The following is a 24,943-nucleotide window of genomic DNA, read 5'->3' on the forward strand; positions in this document are numbered from 1 at the left end:
TTTAGGTATCGTGAAAGATTTTATCCAATGTTATTCGTTAAGGAAAAATTTATACGGATTATTTACGGTAAATGAACAAAACAAACTGCTCAAGCCGTTGGAGGGAATAAGAGTTATATCAATGACAGGTTCAGTTTTAATTCATTTGTCAATTATTTATTTCACATTACCAGCAATTAACTACATAGATTTTCAAAAGGTTTGTATCTAAAATATTTAATTTTATTATTTTTATTTATTTCCAGGCGTTTAGAAAACATTCCGTAAATCATCATAAGCTTTTGGGAACGACCTAGGAGACAGCCTCGTCAAGGAGCGGTGGGAAGCTCAGGGTCCTACTTTTGATGATTGGAAGGGGACTCCCTTTGGAACTTCATGACGGGGTGTAAAGTAAAACCGTAGTCCCGGTGGGGGATCCCTCTGGAGTTCCCCATTAGAGGTGTGGCGTCAAGACCGGGGTCCCGGTGGGGGACCTCCCTTACACTAGTGAGGGGAACCTCCAGTGAGGTTCTCCTTACTGGAGGCATGGCGAATGATTTAAGACCGAGTCCTATGGCTACCTATGGGGGGGAACCTCAGTTCCTACCCAGGTAGTTAAAGGTGATGACACCCCCTGGAGCTGTGTACAAGCTTGGTTGTGAATAGAAAAATACATAATTTCTGTCCTGAACTAAAGCATTATTTACTCAGAAATTTAAGAAACACAGCTCTTAATAATAAGATTTAAAAATAATAGGAATTTTATAACATAATTTTACCAAAAAAGAAAGATAAAGGATATTGGCTTCATCGGACTTGCAAGATTGATTTCTAGAGAAGTGTGTAGAAAGTAAACAAAAAAAGGATATTACAGAAAATTTAATAATACTTATAATAACAATAATTTAATAATAGTGACGGAGCTTGAATGATTTTGGGATAAACCAACAGAATTAGAACATAGATATCGATATAGATATTCTTCCTACATCAGCATGGTCTAAAAAACTCCACCAAATACAGTTTATGAATAAAAATAAATAGCTACGGAAGGATATTTGCATATAAAATTGCTGAATATTGTTTCATTTAATATAAAATGTACATTTGTAAAATGTACAAATGTAAAATTTGTACACTAATATTTTTTTTTATTATTATTCATTTTTAATTTTTCGTAGGTATTAACATCAAACATATTTTTATATTTTTTAAATGTGGAATTGGCCATTGATGCCTTCTTTATTATGAGTGCTCTATTAACAATATATAAAGAAATTTATAACCAAAAAGCTGGGAAAAAATTTGATGTTTCAGCATATTATATAAGCAGATTTTTTAGGTAAGAATATCATCTTTATATTAACTCACCATTTCATTATGTACACTTAAATTAATAAAATCATTCATAAATACGTATGAGGCCAAAAGAGTTTTTTGGAATTATATTATATTAGTTAGCGCATTGTGTTTAGCCGACTTAATCGGTAAATTGGAATGTGTTCCTTGTGTTCATCTATTCCTAACAATCATTTGTTTCGAAGAATAATTATTGAAATTGAAGTCTTTGTCTTTAACATAAAACGAAGGATCTTTTGACTTGTACTGATCACGATACCGACAACATGCATAGTTAACGTTTTGTAATAATTTATTAGATATTAAATAATTATTTAACAAACATTCTAAAATATTGCGTAATTAATAAATAATAATATTAATCGAATGAATATCTATTAGTTTGTAAGATAAAAATTGGTTTTTAAAAACAATATTTGTTAAGGAAAAAACATAACTAATATTCAGAATGTTCCACAAAGAAACTTTCACATGATCTACTGGTAAATATAAGCAAAAAATCTATAAATATAGGTATTGTCAATGCCTTGTTTTTGAAGTACTACTAACAGGAGCGAGGATTTCAGTTCTAAAAGAAGCTTTACTCTATTATTTGTGATTTAAATTAAAGAGCTGGGGTGGTTTCTTATGTAATTTCAGCTGTGAAATATGATAAATGTCCAAGAACAGTAACTCCAGCAGTTTTTAAGATAACCAACGTAAAACACAAACTTCGATGTCAGAAAGTTTTGTTTTATGTCTATAGTAGTAATTATCTAAATGATTAATAAATGCTGAAGATTTAGTAACAACGAGGTAGAGAATTTAATTCTGAGAAAATTAATGTAAACAGAACTAATCAAAAGGAAATAAAAACTTTTGAAATCGGTTTCTTATTCAAGCAAAACAGACAGAAAATCGTATTATTCTTTCTGTACCTAATAAACATTATGCTTAACATAACAAAAAAATAAACCTCCTCTATGAATCATGAGACCTTGCCGTTGGTGAGGAGGCTTGAGTGCTCAGTGATACAGAGTAGCTGGACCGAAGGTGCAACCATATTGCAGATGTATTTGTTGAGAGCCAGACTAAGGAATGATTCATGAAAGAGGGCAGCAACTCTCTCAGTAGTTTTAGGGGCGTGAGTCAGGACGTCTTACTAAACGGCCATATCAACATAACTCAGTCCTCTGAGTACTGCGCAGCTGAAAGCAATGGAAAACTACAGCTACTTTTTTCTAAGAAAATGTAGCTGCATTTTCATATAGCAATGACGGAGGTAAACTAGTCCCCCGTTCGGATCTGCGGGTGGGGACTACCAAGGAAGGGTCACCAGAAAATTAAAAAATAACATTCTACTAGTCGGAGCGTGGAAATTTAGAAGTTTAAAAAAGGTTGGTAGGCTAAAAAATTTAAAAAGGGAAATGGATAGGATAAATATGGATGTAGTAGGAATTAGTGAGGTTCGGTGGGAAGAGGAATGCGACTTTTGGTCAGGTGATTTTAGAATAATTAATTCAGCTTCAAATAATGGGCAAGCAGGAGTAGGTTTAGCGATAGAATCATTGTAAGGATAAAATCAAAACCTAAACCGACAACGATTGTTAACGTCTATATGCCTACAAGCGCCCATGATGATGATGAGGTAGAGTGTGTATACGAAGAGATTGATGAAGCAATTACACACGTAAAAGGAGATGAAAATTTAGTAATAGTTGGAGATTGGAATGCAAGCATTGGAAAAGGCACGGAATGAAATATAGTGGGTGAATAGAGGGTGGGCAAAAGGAATGAAAGAGAGAACCGACTTATAGAGTTTTGCACGAAGTATAATTTAATAATTTCCAACACCCAATTTAAAAATCATAATAGAAGAATGTACACTTGGAAAAAGCCAGGCGATCCTGCAAGGTATCAGATAGATTATATCATGGTTAAGTAAAGATTTAGAAATCAACTAACTCGTTGACTGCAAAGCTTACCCTGGAGCAGACACTGATAGCGACCATAATTTGGTGATAATGAAATGTAGATTGGGGTTTAAAATCCTGAAGAAAAGGTGTCAGATGAATCAGTGGAATTTAGAGAAGCTTAATAAAAAGGAGGTAAAGAAGATTTTTGGGGAGAACATCGCAAGAGGTCTGAGTAAAAAAGATAAGGTAGAAAATGTAGAAGAAGAATGGGAGAATGTTAAAAAGGAAAATCTTAAATCAGCAGAAGCAAATTTAGGCGGAACAAAGAGAACTGGTAGAAAATCTTGGGTTTATTGCAGCTGATGGATGAACGTAGAAAATATAAAAACGCTAGTGAAAGGAACTATCGACAATTAAGAAATGGTATAAACAGGAAGTGCAAACTAGCGAAAGAAGAGTGGATTAAAGAAAAGTGTTCACAAGTGGAAAGAGAAAGGAACATTGGTAAAATAGACGGAGCATTCAGAAAAGTTAAGGAAAATTTTGGGGAACATAAATTAAAATTAATAATTTGATAAAGATGGTACACCGATATATAATACGAAAGGTAAAGTCGATAGATGGGTAGAATATATTGAAGAGTTATACGGAGGAAATGAATTAGAAAATAGTGTTATAGAGGAAGAAGAGGAAGTTGAGGAGGATGAAATGGGAGAAACAATACTGAGATCTGAATTTAAGAGAGCATTAAAAGATTTAAATGGCAGAAAGGCTCCTGGAATAGACGCAATACCTGTAGAATTACAGCGCAGTACAGGTGAGGAAGCGATTGATAGATTATACAAACTGGTGTGTAATATTTATGAAAAAGGGGAATTTCCGTTAGACTTCAAAAAAAGTGTTATAGTCATGATACCAAAGAAAGCAGGGGCAGATAAATGTGAAGAATACAGAACAATTAGATTAACTAGTAATGCATCAAAAATCTTAACTAGAATTCTATACAGAAGAATTGAGAGGAGAGTGGAGGAAGTGTTAGGAGAAGACTAATTTGGTTTCAGGAAAAGTATAGGGACAAGGGAAGCAATTTTAGGCCTCAGATTAATAGTAGAAGGAAGATTAAAGAAAAACAAACCAACATACTTGGCGTTTATAGACCTAGAAAAGGCATTCGATAACATAGACTGGAATAAAATGTTCAGCATTTAAAAAAAAATAGGGTTCAAATACAGAGATAGAAGAACAATTGCTAACATGTACAGGAACCAAACAGAAACAGTAACAATTGAAGAACATAAGAAAGAAGCCGTAATAAAATAGGGAGTCCGACAAGGATGTTCCCTATCTCCGTTACTTTTTAATCTTTACATGGAACTAGCAGTTAATGATGTTAAAGAACAATTTAGATTCGGAGTTACAGTACAAGGTGAAAAGATAAAGATGCTACGTTTTGCTGATGATATAGTAATTCTAGCCGAGAGTAAAAAGGATGTAGAAGAAACAATGAATGGTATAGATAAAGTCCTACGCAAGAACTATCGCATGAAAATAAACAAGAACAAAACAAAAGTAATGAATTATAGTAGAAATAACAAAGATGGACCACTGAATGTGAAAATAGGAGGAGAAAAGATTATGGATATTTGGGAAGTAGAATTACTAAAGATGGACGAAGCAGGAGCGATATTAAATGACGAATAGCACAAGCGAAACGAGCCTTCAGTCAGAAATATAATTTGTTTACATCTAAAATTAATTTAAATCTGAGGAAAAAATTTTTGAAAGTATATGTTTGGAGCGTCGCTTTATATGAAGGTGAAGCTTGGACAATCCGAGTATCTGAGAAGAAAAGATTAGATGCTTTTGTAATAAGGTGCTATAGGAGAATGTTAAAAATCAGATGGGTGGATAAAGTGACAAATGAAGAGGTATTGCGGCAAATAGATGAAGAAAGAAGCATTTGGAAAAATATAGTTAAAAGAAGAGACAGACTTATAGGACTCCTACTAAGGCATTTTGGAATAGTCGCTTTAATATTGGAAGGGCAGGTAGAAGGAAAAAATTGTGAAGGCAGGCCACGTTTGGAATATATAAAACAAATTGTTAGGGATGAAGGATGTAGGGGTTATACTGAAATGAAACGAGTAGCACTAGATAGGGAATCTTGGAGAGTTGCATCAAACCAGTCATATGACTGAAGACAAAAAAAAAATAATATAAAATTAATAATAGTAACAAAATAACCAACCTCAGTTACAGTAATTTTTGAAATTCCCTTCTTCTACCACAGGTAAAATATTTCCGGTGGCTTTCCGTATCAGTCTGTGGATCGTCTCGTTATTTTCTCAGCAGATGTAGAATTGTAAGGAATAACGTAAACTTTCATTGAAAATAATTGGTCCCCGAATGCTGAAATAAATAATTTCACATCAAAACTAATTTGAAATCTATGTTCGAAACTATTTTATAGAGCACTACGCGGATTGTCTTCGCTCCATAAATGAATATTTTTAGAATTGAAGACACAGTTTCTCGTAAAAGTGGATTTGTGTATAAATAAAATTGAATTTGGACGAAGTGATTTCGGAACGATTTTAAAACCTTCTCCAAATACAAAATCTTATTTTCTTAAAATCGTTTGGGCCTCCACGTGGTTCGTCTGGATACTTATGGAGAACTGAACAAATCCATAAGTGAACTAAATCGAAATCAAACCTCTTTAGCTAAACTCCAAAGTTGTAAACTCGTGGGCTTGCCCACACACAGGAAAGAAACATCCTAGAAAGTTCAAGTATGGAAAGTTCTTGTATTACTAACTATATCCCTTCTGGTAATAACCAGAGAAGTTCACCATCGGATTGGGGAGGTAGCCAAATAAGAAAAACTTCTAAAGACGAATCGGAGCGTCGGAATACACCCAAAAAACAAACAGTTATAACAAAACAGTTCCACTACTTTGCGACTTTAAACATTAATTCACTAATATAAACAGGGAAACTCAAAAACCTCACAAACATACTAGAACACCAGAAAATAGTAATAATAGCATTACGAGAAATGAGAAATACCACACAAGAACACTACGAACCACAAGGGTTCAGAATCTACCAAGGAATTCCTGGCAAAAAAGTCATGAAAAATGTCCCGCAGTTTGGAACAGGTTTCATCGTCAAAAATACAACACTCGATTCAGTCATAGATTTTCAAGCGTACTCAGACCGAATCGCAACATTAACGATAAAATCAGCAAACAAATTCTACACACTAATCAACGCACATGCACCAAAAAACATTAAAAACAGGACTAACCCTAAGGAAGTGGAAAACTTCTGGAACCTATTAGACCAGATAACTACCAAAATAAACAAAAGGCATACCAAAATTCTATTAGGGGATTTCAATGCACAGTTGGAAAAGGAAAAAAGATACCAAGATATCATTGGTAAATGACCTGTACAGAAAAGAACAAACGCAAATGGCCAAAGACTGATCGTGACTGGTCGTGATTAGTGTAGAAATCGCGACCTTTTATCTAAATTCACCAGACTACCCAGAAAAGCCAAAAGAATGAAAACCTGGAAAAGTCCCAACTGGAAACTAGGAGAGTTTCAACTCGACCATGTCTGTATGGAAAAAAATTCACACAAAGAGATCTATAATGTAAAAGTGAAGAGAGGTTTGGAAGTAGACTCAGATCATTACTTAATCAAAATTAAAATCAAAATGACACCACGGAGAAAATCTGCAAGGGACAAACGATCTAAAAAGCAATATGACCAGAATAAAATTACAGGAAATGTCAGATACACCGAAAAAGCAGACCAACTAGGGACTGAAAACAAACTAGAAGCCCTGGTGGAAAAACTAAAAGAAATAGCATCAGAAATTGCACCGCCAGATAAAAAAAGGAAACACCAGTGGTGGAACATTATCTATGATCAAGCACTGGCAAACAGACACAAGGCTTGGTTGATCTTCCAATCAAGAAAGACAGAAGAGAACCAACAAAAACTAATAATGCAAAGAAAACTCGCACAAAAAATAATCCGAAATCAAAAGAGGGAGTATCACCAGAAATTACTAGAACAGATTGAGGAAGACTTCCATAAAAATAATACAAGACAATCTTACAAAAACTTACAAAAACTGCAGAACACTACATTTAATGCCCCAACACTAATGTTAAGAAATTCAGAAGGAAATCTGGCACACACTGATAAAGAAAATGCCAACATCATGAGAGAAAGCTTTAGAAAACTTCTGAATTGTGAGGTACCAAAAGAACTTCTGGAAATAAACACAAATACCCAGATTAAAACACCAAGAGAAAACATCCTTCCACTAACATTAGCAGAAGTAAAGATAGCTCTGAAGCAAATGAAAAACAACAAAGCAAGTGGAGAAAATTTCCTGACTGCAGAATTATGGAAGAACGCGCCAGAAAAAGTATACAGAAATCTCCACAAAGAAATGGTAAAAATATGGCACAAAGAGGAATTTCCGGAAGAATGGAAAACCGCAATAATCCACCCTTTATATTAAAAAGGTAATGAAACCAACCCTGACAACTATAGGGGAATTTCCTTACTAGATTGCACTTACAAAATTCTATCAAGAATAATTTACAACAGAATCAAAGACCAACTGGAACAAGAACTAGGGGAATACCAAGGGGGATTTAGGAGGCTGCCCAGAACAAATTCTAAATTTAAAATTAATTATAGGGTATCATAAACTAAGGAATAAACAACTAGTAGTGACTTTTATTGATTTCAAGAAAGCATAGATTGTGTACATCGAGCATCCCTGCTAAAAATCCTGAGAAATTAAGGGCTTCACCCAAAACTAGTCAAAATCATCGGACTAACACTAACGGATACCAAATCGAAGGAGAAATATCTGATCCATTCGACATCAAAACAGGACTGAGACAAGGAGATGGACTGTCACCGCTTTTATTCAACTGTGCCCTTGAATTTATAATACGAGATTGGAAAAAAATAAATAAAGACAACGTTAAAATTGGAAAAGGTATGTCAGTAAATTGCCTAGGCTTTGCGGACGATTTAGCCCTACTATCCCAAAATATAGAAGAGGCCAGATACCAACTGTCAACACTGGAAGAGATTGCAGGAAAAATCGGTCTAAAAATTTCATACGAAAAAACCAAAATTATGGTGAGAGACCCACTATGCATAAGCAAAGTAAAAGTAAACAATAATGACATAGAACTAGTAGAAAACTTTAAATATTTGGGGGAAAACATCACACACAACCTTCAAGAAAATCCAAACTGGAATGAAAGAATAAATAAACTCATCAAAGCCACAATAAAAACACAAAACATCTATAACAAAAAATGCATGTCCATAAACACAAAAATAAGACATTATAACTCAGTTATCCGACCAGAAATACTTTACGGATGCGAAACCATATTTGGACCGTACCAGACAAGGTTTACCGACAAACTGGAAAAGATTGAAAGACAGATTCTACGACGATGCATCGGGAAAAACATTAAAAAAAGACGGGATTTGGAGAATTATTCCAAAAGAAGAGATTTACAAAACTATCATCCCGATAACTAATAAATTTAGAAAGAAGAGAATTTCCTTTGTAGGACATATTGTCAGAACGCAAGAGACCAGACTTATCAGACGGATAATCGAACTATTCTGGAACAAGAAAAGCATACCGAACTGGTTATACGAAGTACAGAAAGACATGGAGGAATTAGACATAACCCGTGAAAACCTAAAAACGAAAACCGGAAACTATGAGAAATTAAAAAATAAAGAAACAAGATTCCTATCAAAACCCAAGAAAACAATAAGCCGGGTGTACTCTGAACAAGAAAGGGCAAGAAGATCTGAAACCCTTAGAAATTACTGGCAAAAAAGAAAAGCTAAAAATCAACAAATCAGCAAGACAAGAAAGAACTTGCCAAAAAAAACTAAAGTGATCCATTATGGTATTAAAAGTAATAGAAAAAAAAATACTGAATTTACATTATCAGCGTTGTCTAGAAGCCAATTACAGAATTTTAATGGCCAGGGGATAATCTTTTGGCCGCAAATTCAGAAGGAAAGGATATTTATTTTTTTTCCCATAGGATGTACACTTTATTTTTGACAAACCAGCGCGATATGAAATTCACGTTGTACTAGTGCCTGGGCAACGCAGAAGATGTTGAGTAACACAATGTTCACCATTAACACGACGATTTATTTTGCGTTCAAAAAAAGGAACTCGTTTGAAATGACGCTTTCTGTGGTAAATGCAGATACTCCGAGAAATGTTTAAAAGAATATTTATTAAGTACAGAAAGAACAAAACAATTTTCTGTTTATTTTTCGTTTGTTTTGCTTCATTAAAAGCCGACTTTTAAAAGTTTTTATTTCCATTTTATTGGCTGTAATAACATTAATTTTCTCAGAATATAACAAAACTTGTAGAAGGGAGTTCCCTTCTACAAGTTTTGTTACAAAATCGTCCGCATTTATTAGTCATTTAATAAAACTATTTTCCTACAAACCTAAAAATAACTTGTTTTTCGACAACAAATTTTATATTTTTTACGTTGAATACCTTAAAGGCTATCAAATTATATAAGAAACCACCAACCTTACTCCTTAATTCGGATTCAAAAAATTGATTCGGATCAGAAAAGTCCTACTTTTTATTAGAATAGCTAAAATCCGTGCGAAATCTTTCTCTAGCAATAATTCTCTAGAAACAAAGAGTTTCCGGACCTATGTTTATATAAAGATTTTTAATTATTTTCACCAGAAGAGCATGTTCTGAAACTTTGATGAAAGTTTTATGTCCTTAGTACATATCTTAAACAATATATATATATAATATTGTAAAGGAGGAAGTACCCGTAAAAAAAATGCTAATGAAATGGAATTCCGCCAATTTTTTTATTGTATACCTGAATAAAAAGAATGATTCAGGTATGAATGATATAAAGAAATTAACAAAATACATCCTTGGATATTTTTGTGCGGATCGTAACATCTTTGTAACTAAACATGAATGATAAAAAAAAGCAAGGGATTCTGTAGTAGAAAATAAAAGCGATTTTTCATGTAAATATCACAATTATATAAAGTTCAGAACAAAGAAAAAGGAACGTAGGAAATATTTGTGGAGTAGTTAAAAAAAAAATTAAATCTGGTGTCATACAGTTTTGTTAATTTTTATTTGAGAATATGTGGAACGAGGAGATATAAATTGGAACTTTGGTATTGGATTTAAAATTAATGAGACGTAAAGAGATTAGATACCCAAACAATTTTTTCCTCTTTCTTATGTATTCACAGTACTGTATTACTCATAAAAAGTATTTCTTAATATCAAGTTATTAACAAATTCATATTTTGCAGGATATATCCAGCACTCGTATTTCAGAAAATTGTTATCTTTATATTATATTCTCATGCTATAAAAAGTGGTCCATTAGTTAAACACAAAGCAGGTACAATTAAACATACCTGTGCAAATAGTGTATGGACCAATCTCTTGTTTATAAACAACTTCGTGAATTTAGAAGAAATGGTAAGTTGTGCCAGTATTATTTATAGTATTACTTTATAAATATTATTTTTCTTATTACTATTTCTATGTTTACTATTTTTACACAGCTCAGTTACTGGAAATAAATCCCAGCCGGTGGAAACAAAGCATGTTTCTGAATTTTGTTTTACTATGGTAGATTATAGATGCCGTCATGGATATTATGTTACGTTAAATATTATAGGGCTGCACTTGTAAAAGATTGAACGTGCTGATATTAGCGGCTCAGGTTAGAAGAGATTTATGGTGGGGTAATTCTAAGAGTAGATTTGCACTCCACACACCCAGAAACACCCGTAAAATTATCCGTAACTGTACTATGTATAATTGCAAAGTAGCATTTTCAGTTTTCAGCTTCTCTATTGTTTGCATGTGTTTACAGAATGCATGCTGATTGATACTGAACAGATGGTTTTGGCAGATCGGTAAATTACTCAGTGAATACCCGTGTATCTTTTCGATATCAAAATAAGTCTCTGCGTCCAAAAGTTAGAATCTCAGTGATCATGTCAAAAAGGGGTTCCGGGTTTTCTTGCACATATTAACATTTTCCGGTACAACCAATCTTTTTTAGACCAAAAAAAAAAAAATGTATATGTGAATATGTACGTATATGAGTTGTACAGCTATTTATCTTAAGACAGACTAATAACATTTTCATTAAATTTGGCTCAAAGATTTCTGTACTTGACACATTAATCGTATTAATTTGTTTAAAGAAAAAATAAGAAAGTATACTGCGAAAAAAACAATTTCGATTTTCTTTAGCGGCAGTTTAGAAGAAATTATATTAAAGCAAATTTTTAACTTACAAAGCTTATAAAAATAACCCTTATATTTATTCTTTTTTTTTTTAAAATCCAACCACACCTCTTCAAAAGAAGGGACCTAGATGCCTCTTTGTTTTTAGCTCTATCTGCCAAGCAAATCTAATCTAAAACTGAAAAATAAAATTCACCATTAAAAAAGTAATTGCATTTTTAATGCAATTACAAATATTAAGTAAATTAATAAAATATGAACTGTTAGTCAGTCAGCAATAAATGAAGTTAGTTACCTTGCGGTAAGTATATGTGCACAAGATCCGTGAAAAATTATTAACTACAGTGGAAATTAATGTTTCTCAGCGGTAAATTTTCCAGGTTACCTGGCAACAAACAACGTAAAAGAACAAAAAGATTTATATAAAATTTACACATAATAATTAATAATTATGAGAACAGTTGTTATCGGATTGTCTGAAAGATTATGACATATATAAATATTTTTACTGATCACAAAGTAGAAAAATCAGTTATTTGTAAGCTTTTTTTGTTTACTTATGATTTCATTGTAAATTACACAACATTGCTATTTTTTTTTTTTTTTTTTTTCAGTGTATGACCATGGATTGGTATTTGGCAGTTGATACCCAGCTGTACATAATTTCTCCGTTATTAATATTTCCATTAATAAAATGGAAAGTTTTTCGTAAAATATTTGCGCCACTAATAATATTATTATCAGGTTTATTTACGTCGTATTCATCTTACATAAATGAATACAGAGCAGGATCCGTCTATGACCGGTTAGTGTTTTCCTAAATTTTTTACTTGACTGTACACCTAAAATTAGCGAGTAAAGTAAAATAAAATATTGGCTGCTCATAGAACAATTGATTATTATTATTACATAGATCAATAAAATTAAGTTTTACTGTTTTTATTAAACTAAAATAATTATTATTTGAAATATAATTGAATGTAATTCAACTATTATTAAAAAGAGTATTTTTTCTTTATTTTAAGTGATCTACGGACAACAAAATCTTTTACTCTATACTTCTCAACCTATGGTAGAATTGGAGTTTGGGTAATGGGGTTATATTTGGGTTACCTTTTATACAAAATCAAAGAACGGACATCACTACGACTTTCAAAGGTAGGTTTATAATTTTATAAATTTGTATTTTGTGGTTTACAAATTGGATTTTTCTACTTATCTTCATTATAACATCTTTCACGTAAAATAACATTTTTCATTATAACAATTTTCCTTGTTTACTAATTTTCCTTTGCCTTGGTTCCGTAATCACTATTATTCTACATTAAACTGTTAAACTTAAAGTACAGGCTGGCGCATAAAATGATTCAACATTTATATTTGTGGCGATAATTGGTTACGTTAATTAGTAATGTGTTTTATAGTAGTTCATGAATATTAGTTTCTTCCCGATCTGAGTGCGCTATTTGTATATCGTTCAAAGACGGTTGACAAAGGAAGACCGACCGACTGTTGAACAGGGCGTAAAGTCTGTGCTGTTTTTTTAATGAAACCAAGAGCGTGGTGCTTACACAAAGAAGGTTTCATACACATTTTCAAATTCGGTGGTTGCCTTCATTTAAAAAATATTGGTAGAATTTACGAAAAATTTAATAGTGATGGTTCAGTATTTGAGAGTAAGCGCGAACGGCCTGCCGATTTTCCTTCTCCACAGAATGTCTAAGCTGTCACAGTAGTGTTGTTGAGGAGCCCTGGCAAATCAACGAGAAAAGCAGCAGCACAGCTTGGGATTTCTAAGCGATCTGTGCAGCGAATTTTAAAAACCGATTTTCATTTCTATTCATACACAATAACAGTGTTGAAATTAACGCTCGACGAAAAAATTCAAATAACGGCATTCGCTGAATGGGTTGTGAACCAAGACGTATTGTTGAAGAATGTTTGGTATTCAGATGAGGCACATTTTTACCTCGACGGGATTGTTAATAAACAAAATGTGCTTTTTGGGCTTTGGAAAATCCTCACGTGCTTCATAATAAGGTGCATCACGCTCCGAGAATTACGGTACGGTCCGCTATTTCAAGTCATTAAATAATAGGTGCATTCTTTTTTGAACACAGGAACAGTGAAAAAACGTTTAGGTAGTCGTAGATTTTATTTTTTTGTTTGGGTGTTTTTGAATTTTCTACCTTCTCATCGCTTTTGTTTTTTATTCATCGTTTATTTCTTTTATTTTGTATTATAAATACATCTTGTCCACCTAGATTTCATTTATTTTCTGAGATTTGCTTGGTTATTTCGATTTTAAATTGGAGATTCCCAATATTTTTTTTGCTGCTTGTTATAGAGTAATAATCTTTTCTTTAACTCAGTATGGCTTGTTTTCGAGTGATTTAATTTTAACTACTTCGTATGTGTTCGTGAATATTGTCTTAATTCTCCATTGTTTTCCTATTTTCTTTATAATATTTGATTATTTTTTCTATTCTTTGTTTATTTAGTTTAATTAAAACATTTGGTTTATGATAATAAATATATCTTTGAGGATAGGCAATGTTTTTTGCTACAATCTTTTTTTTTTTAATATGTTCAGACGTGATGGTGGTCACATTGAACAGGTAATAAGCAGAACATAATCTTCAGGTATGTAGTAAACACATTGTTTTTACCTTTCTTTATTGAGATTCAAATAAATATATTTTAACAAAACCAAATGTTGCATCATTTTGGGTGCCATTCTGTAGTTATATAAATCTGTATTCAACTAAAACCATGTTTTTTGTTGTAATTAATTTTTCCCTTATTGTTTTATGCAGGAAATTCAAGTAATCACTACATTTTTAAAGGGATGTGCGCGCGCGCGTGTGTGTTAATGTGTCGCGCTAGCTTTGAATTTATGTAAACGTTGTAAACATGTTAATTGTACCGTAACACAAATTTTGTTAATTAATATTTGAACATGAAACAAGGCTATTTTTACGTCCTTTTCTTATCTGACTTCACGGTTACCACTTGCTGAACTGTTTTTAATACGCGGAAGGTGCAGAACAGTAGTCTACATGCGCAGAAGGTGAAGAATACTACACTACGCAGTAGGTTTTTGAGATTAACATCGTCGACGTAGTCGATAAAGCAGCGTAACGCTTTGAATACCTTTGAACGAAATTACGAAAACTCCCGTAAATGAACATCGTACTAAAAAAAAAGTACAAAATAAAATAAGAATATTTTTAAAAACTTTACAAAATGCATTACCCGTTAAATAGAAAATAATTTTTTTTTTCAGCAATATATATATATATAGAGTTTACTTTTACAAGATCAAATGAAAAGAATGGGGGCGCCCTTTCATATTCAATATCTACATGAATACTTTAATTATGATAAACGTTTCGATGCGAAATGGAAATGATAGCTTCAATATACAACATCTAGCAAATCTGCATGGATGAACTAAAAAAGTAAATGTGCAAAATAGAACTGAGGTTGCGCCCCGTTCTTTTCATTGTGATCTTACGAAAATAGACAACTTTCTACGTATTATTTTGTTGAATATTTTCTATTTATGTTAACTGGGTAATCCATTTTTAAATGGATGTTTAAATTTTTTTCTCTTTATTGTTAAAAACGATTTTCTCTCAGTACTTTTCCATCAATTTTTGAAAAATTCTAAAATTTTTGATTTGAAAATTTTTCATATTGCCACGTATTATCGGTTCTATATTGAGCGACTAACGAAAATAAAAATTTCTTAGAAACATTATTTATTACTCTGAAAACATATTAAATTAATAATAATTATGATAATAATAAAATTAATAAAATGTTATAATGACTTGTAGAAACTAATATTACGCTAACAACAAGATAACACTAGAGAAAAGTGTAATGTTCATATAATTCAATTTCTGCAAAAATTATTACTTTACTGTTTACAATAAAACTATCCTACACTTTATGAATGGAGTACTCTCACTTACACTTCTGCTTACCAATAACGCACCGAACAACTTCTTATATTTAACAACGGTCAACACTGTAATACTCATGATGTACTCTTCACTCGTTGTTACTCAGGTTTACTGATATCGCTATCATCACGATTGTACCACAACACGGTTTTGCAAAAGTACGGACTTTGTCCTCTGATCCGTGACACCAGTTTTTGGCCTGTCCTTTTAATTGTTGAAGAGTAATAATTTTATTTTCCGCGCCCTTACGTTTTTCTATATATCTTTTTCCGGTTCTGTAACACTTCTGGAACAAGAGGTTTTGAAGGTGTCATTAAGAAGAGATTGTTAGACGGAATGTTACTCTAAGAAAAGAATCTCTTTTAGTTCCTTCTAGATTTTTCTTTCTTCAATTATTTTCTTTCTTCTTAAAACTGTAAGAAACCCAATAATGGTTCATTATAATGGTCCTGTTATTATATTATTTTCTGCATGATTATACATGTATTTTTTTCATTTTATATGATTCCTTTATATTCATGTGCTCAGGAGATAATTTTTACTTTACTAATCACATTTTAATCATGAAAAAATAACTTTAGTCATAACACAATTATTACAAAACCAGACATTTCTATGGAAGCGCTCATAAGTCATTATGTTTTTTACAACTCAGAGACACTACATTGCTTAGTGGCATTATTAATTACATAATAATAGTATAATTCTTTCTGTTCTTTTGATATCGATATTGAGTGAACAGTGATGTTTCATAAAACCTCGTAAATATGTAAAGGATTAAGATAATTTTTCTTACGTGTGTGGTAATTTCACTATAAAATTTCACAAGAAAAACATTAAACCAATAACATCATTAAAAGCTTATAAATTTTACTTTATAAAAAATTTAGTTTGTACTTTGATAAGTAATACAAAAATTTTGAGGTACCGAACCTAGCAGGAAGATTTTTCTCAATGCTTTACTGAAGAAAATTACTCAGTTTATTAATTAAATTTTAATGAGTTTATGTTACAATTAGTGAAGTCTCCTGAATCTGAGGAATAGCGCATTTTCATTGATTCAGCTAGGATATATAATATACTGTTGTTTTATTTGGGAATGGAATATCTGAACTAGGGAAGAGTATTATGAGGTAAAATAGTGAAAGAATCTAAAGAAATAAACTCCTGGGTAATAAATATCATTCAAGAACCTGTCGTTATACTAGAAATAAAATTTTTACCCTCACTTCTTATTAAAATAGGATTAATCAAAGGTTTTCTGAAAGATATGAGGAAATAAATTCAAGGATTTTTTTCTTTACGGCAGAAATTCGGAAAAAGTAAGTGAGATAAAAGTTAAAGAAACCATTTTTTTGGCTTATAAATAAGTGAACGGTCTGAAATAAAATACTTAACTCTGAATTGAAGGATGAATATTTTACTGCTTGGACACTGTTTGAAAACGGTTGAGAAGATTTTCTTATTCCATAAATGACAAAATGGCCATGATATTGTAAATAAACTGATAAATTCATATAAAGTTGTGGGATGTAATCACTAAAATTCAATTTCTTGGATTCGTATCTTAATATTTTTCCGCCAAATATTGGCACAGTAAATGAAACTCGATGATCGTTCCAATAAAGATATTCCCAGTAATGGAGAATTGTTGCAAAGGCAAATGGAGTAAAAGTATTATAGATGATTTCTGTTTTTAATTCTAAATGTATCTAAGGCTACCTTCAAAAGGAAAACTTCTACTGGGAGGTTTTGGTGTAAGTGCATGACATCCAGCAATACTAGTTATATTAATATTTATAGCCCTTTAATGCGACATTTGTGTAAAAATAAGAATGATAGAATGACTCTGTTTACAGATCAATAAACTGCAAAGAACTATGCAGTGAATTGTTCAACCTACAGAAAAAATAAATCAGTTTTATTATGTATATTAGTGTTTTTTAGACACAAGTATATGTTTTACGGATAGCTATAAATATTAATCAGGTATTCTATATTATATATAGAATTATATATCATAATAATATATATTTATATTACAGATATCACTTAATTATAGAGTTTTTCAAACAAATATAATTCAACAAAGTAAAGGATTTAAAGAATATGCTAATTGCAATCATCATCGATTTAGTATTATTAGAATTAAAAAATTATAAAGAGAAATGTCGTTTAATGGAATATTATTTTTTATTTTATTACTTTATTTTAGGTTACACTCGTTGCTGGATGGAGTATAACGCTATTGATTCAAATCTATAATTTTGTTTCGATGAAATATTTTATGGAACAGTCTGACGATGAATACAACAACATTATACATTCCTTACACAATGGTTTTTACAGAATTATAAATGGTTTTGGAATATGTTGGATTATAATTGTATGCGAACTCGGTAGTGGAGGTATATATATATATATGTTTTTATTTTATTGAATTCCTTTATTTATTTACAATCAGCTTCTTCAAATAAGCTATAAGTGAGCAATATAACTGACTATCACGTGAAAGAGGACCATCCAATGATAATCCTACAGAAAAACAAAAAAAAAAATTGCATAAACAACAGTATAACATAAATAATATAGCATTTGATAGTGCCTTTAAATGTTCCGTTAAACATTAAAACAAACTAAATAACAACTTTAATCAGAACAGTAAACGAAAAAGTACCTTTCAAACAGTCAAAAAACTATGAACGTGATCACCAAGCCAGCAAACCGGATCATTATAGTGTTCATCCATAATGTAAATGCATAGAGCTTTTTAGACTTCTAACTTCCTCGCTGTTGTCTAGCAGATTCATAGCGAGATGATTAATTTGATTATCCATCCTGAACACATACCTCGAAACTAGACATTCAACTTCCTCTCAAGCGTATGGAATGCCTCCCTTAAACGGTTTTCATCAATCCTCACGAACCACGGCGCGTTAGTTATGTTCCGTAGAAGTTGGTTCTGAAACTGTTGTATGACCACGTTGGTGTTACTGGCCGTTCCCCAGAATTCAATACCGTACGTCCATATAATTTTCAAGAAAGCCTTGTGGAGCAGAACCTCGTTGGATAAAGAATGTTGTGATCTTTTACCAAACACACAATACACTTTCCTAAGCTTAATTTCAAGCAAATTCCTCTTCTTCCTAATATGATCCCAGTGGAGGTACATATAAATATAAAATATTAGATGAACGATTACGAAGGTGAATTTAAGTTTTAAATATGATATAGTAACACTGATGCTTCAAATAGGTTAAAATAATAGATTTTTTGGGTCTTATGTCGAAAGTGTTAATTTTCATACACTGAACTACTAATATTGTTAAGTATTTATTTACGGATAAAGTAATAATAAACAATATTATATTGTTTTTTTTTTATCTGTCGTTCTAGCAATTAATTTTAAAATGATCTATGTTATGTTTGTAGCAGTGGCTGTGAACGTTTCGGTAAACTCATTTATTTCAATAATTGGTTAATTGCTAGACCGGCCCCGAGAGGGCCGGTTCCAGCAATTACCCTCCTATCTCATTGAGTATCGGTGAAATAGAACGTTTAGTCAGTAGAGCGCTTGCACAACTAAACACTCTTAACAACATCTTGCGGAACCTGTTAGTAAGTTCGACAATTTGCCCGTAAATGGGGTTCCTCCGACTCATCGAAAACAAAAAAAAATTCAAAAATTAAATTTTGGAATCCCATTATTGGGGTACATTCACACATAATAAGAGAGTTTTTGGCAGCATCACAACCCCGTAGGGAAAGACACCCCTCCGTAACGGGAAAGCTTTCTGGCAGCAGTGAAAATATGCAATCTCAAAGCACGCAGTACATCGAGATTAATATATTTACGTTAGATTCGTGGGAGTGCGAATTCATTTGCAGCCCACGTCATGATATCGTATTATTTTTTAATGATATAGCAACTTGAAAATGTGATGTGATTTTTTTCTTCTTCTCTCCCGGAATGGATCCTGCAGTTGAGTATTACACAGCCCAGGGGAGCGTCCTTTACTCTAACGGGCCTCCATGTCTCGGCCCACCGGTCGAATCTAACTTTGCGCCCGCCTCAAAACCCAAGAGCGGGATCTACCAGGCCCGTCTATGCCGTCCTTGGGTCCCCACACTGAGCTCGGGAGCCAAGACTCGGTTTTTATGCCAAAGCCTCTAACGGGGACACCTCCAGTTGGGCATCCTCGCCGAGACTCAGTCTTTTTCGCTCGGGGGTGCTAGAGTCCCCGTGCCATATCGCTACGACCCACTCGTGCAAACACGTGCAAACGGCAGCTCCGCAGAGGGCTGTCTATCATCCCCCAGCCTCCCGGTCCTTCTCCTGTAGAACTCTCGCAACGAACCCTGCGATGGTGTCAAAGCTTTTGGTGCTCTGCAACATGGTGGCGATGATGTTCTCCATGTTGGACGATCGGGTAATCGCCGAGCAAGCTAGGCGGTAATCAATCCACTGTGGGCACCAGAACACCACGTGTTCGGGGTACCCGGGTCGCCGCAGTAAAGACAATAGGGGTCATCGCTCTACTCCTACAACGCAGGTAGGTGCGGGAGAACCCATGGCCGGTCAAGCATTGCGTGAACCAGTAGTTCTGCTCACAAAACCCCCTACTGGCCCGCGGCTTTATATCTGTCATAAAGCGGTGCGTCCACCTGCCGTTGGTGGATCATCACATCTAGCTTGCCAATCTCGAAACAGTGCTGCATGTATGTCCCGCTTGATAACTCCCCGGTGGCCCAACACTAGAGCCTGTGCCAGTTGCTGAAGAGGTGGGTGCCCCGTGATCATCAGCACCACTTCTGTCGACACCGAGACATATGCTTATGCCACCTTGAGGGCCGTGCGGCGCAGTACCCGCTCTAGGATTCTCCTGTTGCGCCCTTCAGCGTAGTAGAGCTCCATGGCTTTCTTCTACGCCGGAACGGTGTAGAGAAGTGTTACATTGACCACGTGTGAATACAGCCTTCTTTTCGATGCTCGTGGTTCTCCAACGTTTGGGAGCAACCTAGCCAGACGCTGCACCATTCGTCCCGCCTATTCGCTAACATCTTTTACATGATGGGTGAAGGATCACTTGTGGTCCAGCCACATTCCCAAGTACTTGGTGGTTTCCCTCGATTGGACCACGTCTCCGTCGATGTTGATCGCGATGAGCGCCAGCGCCCTTCTCCCCGCTATTGGGACGAAAACAGATTTCCTTCGGGACCGAAGGAAATCTGTTACCTCGCACTTCGCAGTACTTCGCAGCCGAAGTAACTCATAATAGACCGCGTGCCACAGGAGGAGTCCCAAGACAGAGCCTTTGGACACCCCACGCGTAGACCGTAACCACAGTTCGTTATTCCCCAGCCTACATACAAGTCACCGATCGTCGAGATAATCCTGCACAATCCTCCACCGTAACCACTAACGCCCAACCACCTCAGCGTCCGAAATATAGATTCCCAACTGAGGAACTTGAATGCGTTCTGCACATCGAGAAATATTACGATTGGTATGAGCCTGGTCTTCCGGGTACCGGCCGCCGCCTTGTCAACTACCTCCATTACTGCGTTGACAACATCAAAGAAATTGTGATCTCCTTTAGAAAAAAAGGCAGGCTTATTTTTCTTTTAGATCGAATAAAATAATTTCTGAATTATTTAAGAATTCACGGATTTTTTTTTACATGAATGAAAGAACTGATAAGAAAAATATATTGTGATGTATTGATTTATGATGCATACATAGCAGTGTTGTAAACGAATGCTTATAATATAGTATTGCCCTTTGATAAAATGTAAAATGCAGCCAAATAAAACAGGAGAAGTGACTACTTCATTCATCTTAAAATCAGATAATCTCAAATTGGATTCGGAACAATTGATTTAGCAGCTGTAAAAACATTTTGACACAAAGTTATACTGAATTCTATGTATAAATAAACATAATTATAATGCATTATAATTATACATTATATAAACATTTATAATTATATATTCATAATTATAATGTATTATTATATGTAACTATTTTTAACTAAAATTTTACTTAAAAATAATTTATCCTACTCATGAATTTTATTTTTTTATTAATTATTTTATTTTATAACGCATTTAATAATTCATTTACAGGTATTATCAGTAAAATATTGTCATGGCAACCGTTTCAAATTATTGCAAAACTGAATTTTATGGTATATAATTTCCATTTTATTATTATGTGTTATTTTGTTGGTGGATTATTAATTTCTGGACAAATTTCATATACGAGGGTGGTAAGACATTTATTTACCTAAGTTGTACCATTAGTATAAGAATAAGTACAATCAATTATTACTTCTTTTCTCTCAATTATTACAGCTTGATTGTAAATTTGTAGGAAATTTATTGTAAGGAAATTAATTTTTATTACAGATGCCAACGAAACCCAAATAAAAATTTAGATATTTAATTTTATTTCAAACTAAAATTGATTTAACTGAGGCAGAAACAATATTCAGTAATATACGAATTTTTCCACAATCCTAAAATAAATAATAACGGATGATTTTGGCATTTCCACACGCTACTTGACATTCTTCTCATACTGTGAAGCAATCAATACGTAACGGTGGTCCAGGCGGCCAAAAAAAAAAGATCCTATTCATCGACAATACCACGACAATATCCAGATTATATAATACCAGATCTTAAATGTTTCGATGATGTAGGAATAAAACGTTTTATACCAAATTTTTCTCATAAATTGTGCCTCACGTATTTGGTATAGCTTCAATATTTTTACACAGAAGAAATCATGGGTAATATTTCTCTTATCATAGCTTGTAAAAAAAATATTACCTCCAATTACGTTTAAAAGTGCTCTTTTTGTTTATATTCACATCGCAACTTCGTTGCCGATTTATGTGTGCAATCTTTGAATAACGTCATCATATATAAAGACAGCCACAAAATTACCGTAAGCATTGAATTATGCTAATGTTTTCCGCAGAATTGCCTTTGTTCTGCGAAGTCACACGTTAGAATTAATACGTTATGGTTGGTCAATATGCAGCATTATGTAACGAAGGAGCATGTGTAGAATGGTAGTCCACTGGGCTGGTCCAGTAGTTAACTCTTCATCGCAAATAAGTCAATTTCAGAGTCGAGAATTCTAATGTTCAAATCCTTGTAAAGGTAGTTACTTTTACCCGGAATTGAATTACAGATCGTGGGTACGGGTGTTGTTTGTTGGTTGGGTTTCAATTAACCACACATCTATGGACTGGTCGACCTGAGACTGTACAAGACTACACTTCATCTACATTCATACATCTCATACTCATTCATTCACTGACGTAATATCTAAGGTGGTTCCGAAACAGAAAAAAAGAGTGTGTCGAATGTTAAAATTCACTAAATATTACAAAGAGTAGCTGTCTGAGATTTTGAGCAAATTACACGAGAATTTAACGCACTTGGGACAATTATGAAAGACATATTGAAAAATTACAAGAAACAGGTTTGAATGGAGACAAAAAACATACTAATCATATGCAGGATTTTCAACCGAAAATACTGCTGCTTTGAGCGATAGATGGGTACTGTGTACCAAAACCTAAGTAACCGTATTTGGGTATTTGGAGTATTTAATTATGCTATTTTTTCTCGCAGAATTAGCTGCGTACTGCGAAGTCACTCGCACCATAATACGTTATGGTTGGTCAAAATGCAGCGTTACGTAGAGGAGGAGCGAGTGTCGAATGTTAGCCCACTGGACTGGTCTAGTGGTTAACTCGTCATCGCAAATCATTTAATTTAAAAGTCGAGAATTCTAATGTTCAAATCCTTGTAATGGTTCTTACTTTTACGCGGATTTGAATTACAAATCGTGGGTACGGGTGTTGTTTGTTGGTTGGGTTTCAATTAACCACACATCTAAGGACTGGTCGACCTGAGACTGTACAAGACTACACTTCATCTACATTCATACATCTCATACTCATTCATTCACTGACGTAATATCTAAGGTGGTTCCGCAACAGAAAAAAAGAGTGTGTCGAATGTTAAAATTCACTAAATATTACAAAGAGTAGCTGTCTGAGATTTTGAGCAAATTACACGAGAATTTAACGCACTTGGGACAATTATGAAAGACATATTGAAAAATTACAAGAAACAGGTTTGAATGGAGACAAAAAACATACTAATCATATGCAGGATTTTCAACCGAAAATACTGCTGCTCTGAGCGATAGATGGGTACTGTGTACCAAAACCTAAGTAACCGTATTTGGGTATTTGGAGTATTTAATTATGCTATTTTTTCTCGCAGAATTAGCTGCGTACTGCGAAGTCACTCGCACCATAATACGTTATGGTTGGTCAAAATGCAGCGTTACGTAGAGGAGGAGCGAGTGTCGAATGTTAGCCCACTGGACTGGTCTAGTGGTTAACTCGTCATCGCAAATCATTTAATTTAAAAGTCGAGAATTCTAATGTTCAAATCCTTGTAATGGTTCTTACTTTTACGCGGATTTGAATTACAAATCGTGGGTACGGGTGTTATTTGTTGGTTGGGTTTCAATTAACCACACATCTAAGGACTGGTCGACCTGAGATTGTACACGATTACACTTCGTTTACATTCATACATGTCATACTCATTCATTCTCTGACGTAATATCTTAGGTGGTTCCGGAGGCTAAACAGAAAAAAAAGAGAGTGTCGAATGTTAAAATTCACTAAATATTACAAAGAGTAGCTGTCTGAGATTTTGAGCAAATTACACGAGAATTTAACGCACTTGGGAGAATTATGAAAGTCATATTAAAAAAATTCAAGAAACGGGTTCGAATGGACACAAAAACATACTAATCACATGCAGGACTTTCAACCGAAAACACTGCTGCTGTGAGCGATAGATGAATACTGTGTACTAAAACTTAGGAAAACCGGTTTCCGCGACCGTATTTGGGTTACGGAGTGCATCTATACCTAGTGAAGATTTAACCAATCCAGACAATGAAGATATCGGCCACTTTTAAGCTGGACATTTGTCAATATGTGAAATAACAAGCGTGCAGTGATGTTGCAATGAAAATCATCCTCAGCGACGAGGTCACGTCTGCAGTAGTGGATGTCAACAAACAAAAACTGTAGAATTTGGGGCATAGAAAATGTTTGATTTATTCAAAACGGCATGTTTACCCATATTGAATGACAGTTTAGTGCAATTTCATGGTGGTGGAGTGGTTCCAATCCACCACCATGCTTTCTTTAGTTCCAATCCACCTTTCTTTAGTATTTGAATGAGGTCGTAAAAGAATATTACAGTTACGATTTAGAACGTTGCCTTGAAACAATAACGAACTTATTTATGGTCTTATTTGGACAGAATGATTTTGGATGACATTGGTTCAAG

At 33.8% G+C, this 24,943-nt stretch overlaps 1 protein-coding gene across 2 annotated transcripts in view; it reads left to right on the forward strand.

Moving 5' to 3' along the window:
• LOC142332011 (nose resistant to fluoxetine protein 6-like) overlaps positions 1-24,943 on the forward strand; it is a 38,084-nt gene that overhangs the window by 10,729 nt on the left and 2,412 nt on the right. The window contains exons 6-12 of one of the 2 annotated variants that reach the window (XM_075378072.1): positions 6-199; positions 1,161-1,321; positions 10,625-10,796; positions 12,191-12,381; positions 12,602-12,734; positions 17,763-17,955; positions 21,674-21,816. In XM_075378072.1, the coding sequence (XP_075234187.1) occupies positions 6-199; positions 1,161-1,321; positions 10,625-10,796; positions 12,191-12,381; positions 12,602-12,734; positions 17,763-17,955; positions 21,674-21,816 (1,187 nt within the window). The remainder of the gene's footprint in view (positions 1-5; positions 200-1,160; positions 1,322-10,624; positions 10,797-12,190; positions 12,382-12,601; positions 12,735-17,762; positions 17,956-21,673; positions 21,817-24,943) is intronic. The other variant, XM_075378073.1, reaches the window with a different exon arrangement.

The sequence above is a fragment of the Lycorma delicatula genome, chromosome 11, assembly GCF_047948215.1.
Source record: "Lycorma delicatula isolate Av1 chromosome 11, ASM4794821v1, whole genome shotgun sequence".
In the NCBI taxonomy this organism is placed as follows: domain Eukaryota; kingdom Metazoa; phylum Arthropoda; class Insecta; order Hemiptera; family Fulgoridae; genus Lycorma; species Lycorma delicatula.